The following is a 10,371-nucleotide window of genomic DNA, read 5'->3' on the forward strand; positions in this document are numbered from 1 at the left end:
ATGTTTAAATATTTTTCAGGCAATTTTTTTGTTAGAATCGGGTTCCTAAAGTCTAAATTCATCCAAAATATTGAACAGGAAAAGTAAAATCACTGATAACAAAAGACAGCCCTTTTAGATGCCTTCTGGACAACATGATTTTGTGTCCATAAATAAAATGATCAAAGATGAACATATGCTTTCCAAAAGTGAAGCCAAATATTTAATATACCTGGATGCTTATACAAACTACAATAACAGCCACCAAACCATTGTATACGGAATCAGATAGTATCACTCACCACCATATACAATCAGTTCTAAGCATGCCTTTCATATGCTAAACCATCCCATTTGCCATTAAGAGAGCCATAATCCAAAACATAATTGGGCTCCCCTATTCAAACACTTTCAGTGGCTCCCATGCCTAGAGACATACTTTTTAAATGTTTCTTTTAAAGGGTTCCTACAGGCAAAGAAAAAAGAAACCTTAAGAGGCCTGGGGGCATAGGGTGATATATCTTGCTAAAACAAGAGGAACATCCTTGAAATCTTAGGTTGTAAATCAGTCATTCACGCAGACTTTGGATCTGTTCCTCAGCAACCTCTACATGTTGAAGTGCTCCTGGGGTCATACTAGAATCTCTGCTCATCTCAACCTGCACTCATTCTCCAGGTGATTTCATCCAACGTCTTGACTTTAAATGCTTTCGGTATAATGATGACTTCCAAAAGTATATCTTTAGCCTGACCCCTCCCCCAAAGACCAAACTCGCATTTCCAGCATCCTACTCAACATCTACCCTTGGATGTCCTCACAGGCATTTCAAATTTAACTTGACTGTGCTGGCCTGGAATTGGCCTGAGCCGTTGGGCTAAAGTACCCACACAACACTGTCCCTTGGTAAAGGCATGAGACACTCTGATCAAGAGTACTGTTTTATAACCATAACCTGAGGAGCTTCAGGGAGGTTAGCACCAGCTTGTCAGCATTATTTATGGATAACATTGTGATGGATGATTTGCACCTGGTCTCAGAGAGACTCCTGGAAAGCACTGCCACTGAGGCTGGTTATATAGCAAGAAAATGCCTACGTGACCAGCGGGGGATCAGAAACTCCAGCCAAGACGCCATTCTGGTCTCCCTGGCCCACAATGTTCTGTGCACACACTGGTGGTTCTTGATCCAAGAGAGGAGTATGGCCTGGCATGGCCTTACAGAGGGAGGACAAGTCCAGCTGGCTCCTGGCCCCACCAGACCCCAGGCTGCGATATGACCCTTGCCTGTGGTGCAGATCCTTATTTGGGTGCTGTTGTTGTACTGCACCATGTTCCTACATTATGCTATAGATCTGTAAGCACTGTTATGTGGGGTCCTGTGAATCTTCTTCAATAATCGAAGCCCGTCTAATGGACACGATTAGTGCCCCAAACTAAGCTCCTGACATCACCCCCAATCCAGGTCCCCCTGCACTCCTCTTCATCTCAGAAAAATGGGAACTGTATTCTTTTAGTTTCTTAGGACAAAAATGTTGGGGTTATCTTTGACTCCTCACCTTTGCCCCGCCCATCCTGTCCGTCAGTAAGTCTCATTGGCTCTCCTTCCAAGATACATCCAGAATCTGACCATATCTCACAACTTTCTCTACAACAACCTTACTTCAAGCTCCCCTTATCCATCACCAGGATTATTACAACAGCCTCATAACTGCTCCCTCTGTTTCTGCCCGTGGCCTCCTGCAGTCTATTCTGAACTCAGCAGCCAGAGTGATCCTGGTGAAACATAAGCCAGAATAGAACACTCATCCGTACTAAAAAGCCAAACTCCTGATTCTCACTTACAAGGCCCTACAGGACTTGGCCCTCATTACCTGCCTGACATCATCTTCTACCACGCCCTCCCAGCATCCTTGCTGTTCCTCTGCAGGCCAGGAATGCTCTCATCTTTGGGATATGCTGGGCCCTCTGCTGAGTGTTATTCCCCAGACAGCCCCTTGGCTAATTCCCTCACGCCCTTCACTTAAAAGTCACCTTATCAGTGACCTTATCTAAAATTAATCACCAAGACCATCCAACATTTCCCACCCCTCTTCACTACTTTATTTTTTTCTCCTGAGACTTATCACTAACATACCATCCTCCCCCAGTAAAATGCAAGCTCGCCAAGGGCAAGAATTTTCATGTGTTTTATTCTCTACTGTATTTCAGTGCCTGCGACAACGCACATGGAATTCAACAAGAATTCAATAAATATCTATGAATGAATACATGCTTATACAATTAGTATAAAACAATGTTTTTCTTTTTTTTTTTTTTTAAAGTCTAGTTCATTGGCATTCTAGGAAGGCATGTAGCTCCAAGTATCCCACGGTATACAACCAATGCCCTCAATGGCGCATCTACTCCAGCTGGAGGGGAATAGGCCTAGGGTAAAGCCCACCTCCTTCCTGTGGAATAAGAGGCCTTTCTCTACTCTGTTAGACTTGCTCACGCCGCTGCCCCTCACACCCAGACAATTCAGTTACACCCAGACAATTCAGTTGCACCATGCCCTCTGCCTAGAACATCTACTGATTCCAATTTTTCCTCCAGAGAGCACTGACTCCACACTTAAAATCCAGTTTCCCTTTCACCTCTTCTTCTGTGTCTTCCCAACTCTCACTGGGTGGTTAACTTCTTCCTCAGTAGCCCAGCTCCAATCTGCAAGTAGTTCTATTATAACTAAGTTTATAGCAGTCTCCTGCATTGACTCTGAAGGAGAGAGTAATTTAAGAGAAGCCATGTTTTTCCCCATCATTTTACTTGGCTCAATATCCAGCGCAAAGGTCAACACACTGGAAGTGCTCAATAAATGCCACTGAATGAAGCAGTAAGAACAAAATTGAGAAGAGGGAACAGTGCAGAGAATATAATCCCCTCAACTGGAAGACTCCAAAGATCTAGACCTGAGGTCACCACATGACCTTGTGAAATGTGTCAGTTTCTTCACCCAAAAAGTGGATAGAATACCTTCCCTACCTACCTCACAGGGGCGCAGAGCTCAAACGATAAAACAAAAGTCAAATCTCCCATAAGATGTTTTTATTATCAATGTATAGATCATAGATTTTTGCCCCGTTTTTTAATCTCAGAATTGACTCAGCAAACATGGAAATAACTAGATTAAAACCAGGTATATCTAATATAACCATGCCTCTACTGGTTTACGACATTCAAACAGGAGAAAACCAGGAAGTGTTGTCCAAAAAGAATATTAAAATCCAGGTTATATACTCTCCATATATATGGAGAGAGATATGTTATATAATGTAAATCACGATGTACAGAGGACTATAATTTGATATTCATTACACTCTAATATACAGAATAATAGGGAACTTGACAGCAAACTTCAATGTTTATTAAATTTTTTTAGAGGCAGTAAATATAGGAGCTAAAATCATAAGCTCTGGAGTCTGTCCATTTAGCTTTGAATAACAGTGCACTCTACCTTTTGGAAAATTAGCTCTTGGAAAATTAGCTCCCTCTCAGTTTCCACCTAAGTTAAATATAGATAATAAGGCACATACCTCATAGGGTTGTTTAAGAGAATTAAAGGAGCTAATACATGGAAAGGGGATTAAAATAGTGCCTCGCACATCGTAAGTGCTCATTAAAATTTGGCTATTGTTAATGGTATTCATGACTCTTGAAACTTAAAAAGGTTTCCATATATTTTTCTGTACTGGCATCACACTAACAAATGTAATGGAAGTTGAAAAGTCAAAGTTTTCAAAATATTTCATCCCAGAAAAGATCCCTTTGTCTTGATATCTCTGCCACCACCTCAATCTTGCTTTAGAGGGTCTTTGTCAAAAACAGCACTTAGGGACTTCCCTGGCAGTCCAGTGGTTAAGACTCCATGCTCCCAAAGCAGGGGGCCCGGGTTCAATCCCTGGTCAGGGAACTAGATCCCATGTGCCGCAACTAAGAGCCCACATGCCGCAACAAAGATCCCGCATGCCGCAACTAAGACCGGTGCAACCAAATAAATAAATAAATATTTTAAAAAACCAAACAGCACTTAGATTGAACACACACGATGGGACTCGATAGCAGAAAAGGAAGTTGCTCTCATGTGCCTTAATGCTCCATTTCCCAATCTCCCCCCACACCCCGCCCACCCTGCCCCCAAGCCTAGGCTACCCTGTGATACAACCACAGCATGGAATGAGGTTACCATCACCCACCCAGAGGTGTAATTAATAACTGGAGGCCAGATTAGGTTAACTGTACCTGACGTTGGCCTTACTGCCTGACTACCCACTTCCTCCTCTTTGCCCACTATTCACAAAAGGAATCCAGAATTCCTTCTCCACCAACACAAGGACTGAACTTCTAACTTCTCCAACTATTTTCCCCTCAGCACTGAAAGCCCTGGAAGAGTGGAGACTCCTAGGAATAAAGCCAGACCAAGATTCTGAAGACCTGAACTCTCATCCTAAAGATACTATCTGGGGTAAATCATTCGGTTTCTTAGCCTCCTAATCCTTAATGCTGTGATATTTCTGCCTAATATACCCGCTCATGAGGTTTTAAGGGAGGATTAAAAGGGAAAATAAACACGGGAAAAACACTTGGAAATTTATGAGAACCATACAAATGAAATGTAATTCTAATATATGAATCCTGGCTCATTTGCTTTCCTCCCTATTTAGACACTGAGCTTGATCCTTGGAGCCATGCCACTATAAAGACTTCTTTTACAAGAAGAAATTATGTTCAAAGAGAAAAAAATAATTTATTAAAACCATAGGGTTATAAAGGTGAGTGATATGACAATAAATAACAGGCAAACCTCTGCATTTAAAAACACTCAATAAGCACCAAAATCCTTAAGATTTTTTAAGAAGCAAAGATCCTCAATCGGCAATGAATATTAATAAAGCTAAAATGGATTGCCTGTGTACAGCAAAAAGAAAAATAATTAGGTCATATATTGAGCTCTGTTTGTGTTCACTCCAAAAACAATGTAGCATTTTTTTTCCTGCCCAAGACAAACAACCTCACTTGAGAAGGTAAGTATGCAATTACCTGAATCAGATGCTTCCACCCAATTAAGAGGTAAGCAGAGAAGGAAAAATAACAAAAACAGCAAGTAAACCTAACACTTCTTGAGCACCTAAATGCCTTCCACGGATTATCTCTTTACTCCTTACAGCAACCTTACTTGATAGGTTTTCTTCCCTCACTCTAGATAGATCTAAAGCTTAGAGAGGAAAATTACTTGTTGAAGATGACAACTCTAGGAAAGTACTCAAATGGAATTTAAAACGTCCTATCCGATCCCACAGTTTAGGCTTTTACCACGACTCCATGCTCCCTCCACCAAAATAACATAGAGCTCTTCTTCTAAAACCCAAGGGAAGTGGGGACTCTTTAAAGATTTTCTGTACCTCTAAGGATGATGGGCACAAATCAAGAGTGAAGTGGAAGTGATCTTATGCAGGAACAGACAATGCGGTGGCTGGACTGATAATATTATTTGGCAGGTTCACTGTCAATACTGAAAATGGCACCATCATCTACAAATAGTAGGGAATTCAGTATCTAATTATCTGAAGAACCTTTCCAAAATTTAATCAAATAGGTGAGATGCAGAAGTGTCTGAATGTGGTAGGAGCTAAATGAGGATCAGAGAGTACTAGCTTTGATAGCTTTCAATAAAACTTGAACGAGAACTTGTATTCTATAAATAGAGAGGGCTATGGAGGACATTTGGGGATCCACGGCAAGAGGGAATAAAAGAGGAAAGGTCGTAGAACAAGAAACTGGATAAAAATCAATAATAATTTCTTCCCTCAATCGACTATTCCAACTCACTCAAATGATGTAAAACCAAACATAAGATGAGGAAGAAACTGCTCAGTTGATGACTCACAGATGGTTTTTAATCCCATTTGACATAAACCTGGTAAGAAAAATAGGCTCTATAGGAAAATGAATATATGTACCATTAAAATGTTTTCATCAGTCAGATCTCTCCTTGAAAGAAAATTCTAGGGCTTTCTTCTTGACCAAAATTCTTGGTTGGACCAATGATTTGTTTTAAACAAAAGAAATCTACAACAAAAATATAGCCATCTCGAAAGAGCCTGACTGAAATTTTTAAATCATTTTGGGATTAAATTTCTTTTAAAAAACGTTTTTCCATAAGGATACTGTTCTGCTATTATAGAGTAAATTAAAACTAAATTAGTTTTTATTCAAAAACTCCATTTTTCCGTGTTGCTAGTAAATTGTTTTTAGTTGGGGTTTAGAGAAGCAATGATTAATCACTTCTCCCCAGACACCTAAAAAAGGCAGTTATCAGAGTTATACTTTGGCTAGATTAAAGAAGTGAGCTATGGCTTGTTAGCCATGAGATGTATCCACCACAAACTCATCTTTTCTATCTTATGATAGCCACTGCCATGATTACTGCACTTTTTCTGCCTTATATTTTCCCCTCATTTGCCACAGCAAAGTTTCTCAGTCGGCAGTGGTTCTCTAACCCTGAGGGCCTCCAGCAAGGTAACCCTGTGTTCACAGAACTGTCCACTGGCAGTTCTAAGACAAGACAAAGGAAAAGAAAGCAGGGTGACAACAGGACAGAAATAGAGAAACACAAGAGCAGAAGAGGATGAGAAGGAGCAGGGAGCGGGAGAAATAAAGGAAAAGGAGAAGAAAAGATGGCAGAAGTAATAAAAGAGGGAGGGAGTGCAATAAAGAGAAAAAGAAACTGTGGCCAAGAGGTCTACACTAAGGAGAAAAGTGGGAGACGACCCCACAGGCACATCGGAGGGCCTAGTACTGAGTTATTGCCTCTTATTCTTACTTGTCTTTGCCCACAGAGGAAACGGAATAACAACTCCTGGGTGCCAGTTACCTGGATGAGTTCGTCCAGCTCAGTCGAATTGACACAGGAGTGCTGGGAAATGAACGTCTGCTTCTGGATCACAATGGTGGTCCTCTGGGAAATCTCGTGAGGCTGCTCTAACGCTTTGAACACTGTGGCTCCGATGATCAGATAGAGGACAACCACCAGGAAAATCGTGGAGACCGTCTTCCATTTCATAACATTAATGGTCGTGTCAGTCTCCACCCGGGAAGCAAGCACGGTGGGTTTCGTGGAGAACGAGAGCCTCGGTTTAGAGTTCTGAGCGGCAGATTTAGGATCCAGTAAGTCAGGGGCCGCCACTGCCAACGATAGAGAATGGAGGTTAGGTTGAAGGAGGTTAGAGGGGGATGGCTCGGTTTCTTTCAGGGGTCAGCAAAGGTGGACTGAACTCCGCTTGCTCTCCTGGTGGAAGCTCCGGAGCCTAAACCAGAAGTATATAAGGGTTCAAGGAAAAGGGGCTGGGTCTTAGCTCTCTGCTGCTATTGGGGTTTCCGATGGGAGGAAAAAAACAGGAAGCGGACTAAGAACCTTAAAAAAAAAAGAATGCCTGAGGACTTCCTAATTAATTTCAAAATTTATATCTGTCCAACGTGCTAGTCAACACATTTACAGAACTCCTAAGAGTTGATGGTACTAAGCTAGATATTTGAGTGCTCATAAAGAAGGCTAATGGATTATTCCTGTTCTCAAGAACTTAACACTCTATACCACAAGCAATCAGTGTAAACAACGTTATCTATTTTTATTTAAAAATTCATTATAATAAAGGAATTGTAAGTGAATTTGCGATCCAAACATTGTTGCCCGAAGTAGAACGTTAGTAATTATCTGGTAAAACATGATGGCAAATAAACCACTCAATAGCTCAATCATTTCTTCTTGCTGTCCTCCAAAGTGGGCTCATGATTAATCATTCTCTGTATTTTGTTATTCAATCTCGGACATCTTTTAAAAAAACAAAAGTATTGCTACCCATTCTGGCACACAATCATAGGTGCAGCCAAGAGATGACAAGTTCCTTCAACAGTGAACATTATCAAGAAAAAAAATTAAAAACATCGTCTCACACCTTAGACCCTACATGCTCTGTACAGAGCTAATTGCTCCATTAGAGTGGATTTATGTGTTCTCTTACAAATTCCCATATATTCTGAGGTGACTCTAAATCCATTTATTATTCATCTCAGCTGTTCAAAAATATCATTAATGGATTTCCTTTTAGAAAATTCAAGAGATACTAGACTTCCACTTGCTAAGGGGAAAATAAGCCATCTACTACAGAATATTTGATTGGAAAGGCAACACTGAACCAAAAGGGGTAATAGAATGGCTGAAAGATGGAAGATTTAAAAAAAAATCAACTCAACCATAATAATCAACTTAACATCCGTAACTGTTTAGAGATATAAGTAAAATTAGTTTAGTGTATATAATACAGGTTTAATAAAATGATAACCTAATCTAAAAGACACTTTTAAGTAAGTATACAAGAAATAATCTGTGAAATTGCACCCAAATACCCTACAGGAACCTGAAATTACTCGAAAATAAGAAGTGTCAATTTTCACATGGCTACATACCCTGCCCTCTTTTGACTACCACAGCTGGAGTTCATAAATCATCTGTTGCCCATCAGAAAGTAGCTTTGCAAGCAAAGCTATGTGAAGCACCAGACCTAAGTAAGCAGTGTTGTATAATGATGACAGATAACAGAGGGCTCCTCAATCAGCAAAACTCTGAATGGTTCTGACTTTGAGGAGAAGTTGGAGCTCTGATGACTTAACTGTACCCCTGGCTCCAAGCGGAGATTCCACATACGTACAACTCATTTCAGCAGTTTCCAATGGTTCAACCTGCTATAACAGGTATGTACACATTTTCCTCCTGATACAGTCAGCTGCTCCAAATAAAGCCACAAACTAGCAGACGCCTTTAACATGTGATATTCATAAAGGCAACTTCACCCAAAATTAGCACTGGATACGTGTTTAATGTTTTAATTTTTTGAAACATTTTAACAGAAATGTTGATAACAGCTAAAATCACTGTCATCTGCTGTCTAGCCACTCCACCCCACCTGCAAGCTGCTTAGTGAGTCTCAGTGAAAAATAAAGGTCATAATCTAAAATTAAGCCATCTTTGGAATAAAAATAACAGAAAATCACATAGAAGCTCCATATTATCTCTCTGAAGGAAGCTTTCCAAGTCTCTCCTCCCCAGTTCTCTGGGCTCTCATATTTCTGATTTTTCACATCACTGGTTTCTGGTCTGCAGAACTGGAAAACACCAAGACTGTTTACCTTGATGCTCCCAAATCCTACTCCTAGATTGCAGTGCTAAACTAAGGTATTAACATGCTTTGGGGGAAAGGGGACAGATTTTATTTTAAAAGATTGTGTCTGTGTGTTATTAAGCTAATACATTTCCTGATGGATTTTAATTCTTTTAAGCTATTGCCTTATTTTTTAATTAGCAGAAATATATATAATGCACATTTGGCAGGCAGAATGGGCAGAAACTAGTGAAATACCAAAATAAAAAACAACAGCCTTTCCCCTCGGTCTAATATGGGGAAACCTCTGGGTTTCCATCTCCACGTCGTTTGATGTATGATCATGAAGAGAAGCTCATTAGAACAAGGAATCAAAGATTCACCCCTTCCACACACTCTCCCGGCACCATCACTACCTCCCTTCTCTGCCCCCAGCACCTCACAGCGTCCTCTTAATCCTGGTCTCCCATCCTCACCCAGGTATGTCTTCTTCGCTCCCGGCCACAACTGACAACTCAATACCAGGAGAAATGAGCTTTTTTCAGCACCACTGCCTATACCACCACGCAACGGGCAACAAGTGTGACCAGGGTCACCATGCGTCCTGCCCGTCGGCTACTCCCAAGAGCTGACCCTCCTCCTCCTTCGGAAACTCCCCCAAGTGTCCCAAACCCATACCCAAGGCAGATGCAAAACCCCCAGGCACCAGCGGGAGAGTGGGGAGAAGCAGCCAGGAGAGGATCCGGGGATAGATTTGCCTCCAACCCCAGATTATGACCCAACACCTTGGACGGGAAACGAAGGTGGAAAACGTCCGCTTGCTGCCGGCGGGGCTTTTGCAGCCCTCCCCGGACTGGCTGGGGCTGAAAGCCCGCGGCGGGAGGTGGGGAAGGGGGTACCTGGGGGGGTCTCACCTTCTCCTGCTCTATGGCCGGGTCTCTCCTGCGAGGCGCTGGGAAGCATGAGGCATGCAGCATTCACAATGTTTTTGGTTTTTTTGTTTTTGTTTTTGGTTTTTGGTTTTTTTGTTTTTGAAAAAGACGGACTTGAAGCTTTTACAAACACGCCATTGTACTCACTTCTTATTCAGAGACGGGCTGCGCGCTCCGAGCTGCACGGGCAGGCATTTTCCCCGGCTTTGTTTTACAAGGTGGGGAGAGCGGGGCTGGACGCGGGAGGGAGGGTGGGGGGAGCGTGAGAA

General features: G+C 41.7%; 1 protein-coding gene across 1 annotated transcript in view; it reads right to left on the bottom strand.

Moving 5' to 3' along the window:
• Positions 1-10,133, bottom strand: part of KCNK2 (potassium two pore domain channel subfamily K member 2) — a 139,643-nt gene extending 129,510 nt beyond the window's left edge. The window contains exons 1-2 of the mRNA XM_068538420.1: positions 10,085-10,133; positions 6,887-7,197 (exon numbers count right to left, since the gene is read on the bottom strand). Of these exons, the coding sequence (XP_068394521.1) occupies positions 6,887-7,197; positions 10,085-10,133 (360 nt within the window). The remainder of the gene's footprint in view (positions 1-6,886; positions 7,198-10,084) is intronic.
• Between the last annotated feature and the right edge of the window lie 238 nt (positions 10,134-10,371).

This window comes from Eschrichtius robustus, chromosome 3 (assembly GCF_028021215.1).
Source record: "Eschrichtius robustus isolate mEscRob2 chromosome 3, mEscRob2.pri, whole genome shotgun sequence".
In the NCBI taxonomy this organism is placed as follows: Eukaryota; Metazoa; Chordata; class Mammalia; order Artiodactyla; family Eschrichtiidae; genus Eschrichtius; species Eschrichtius robustus.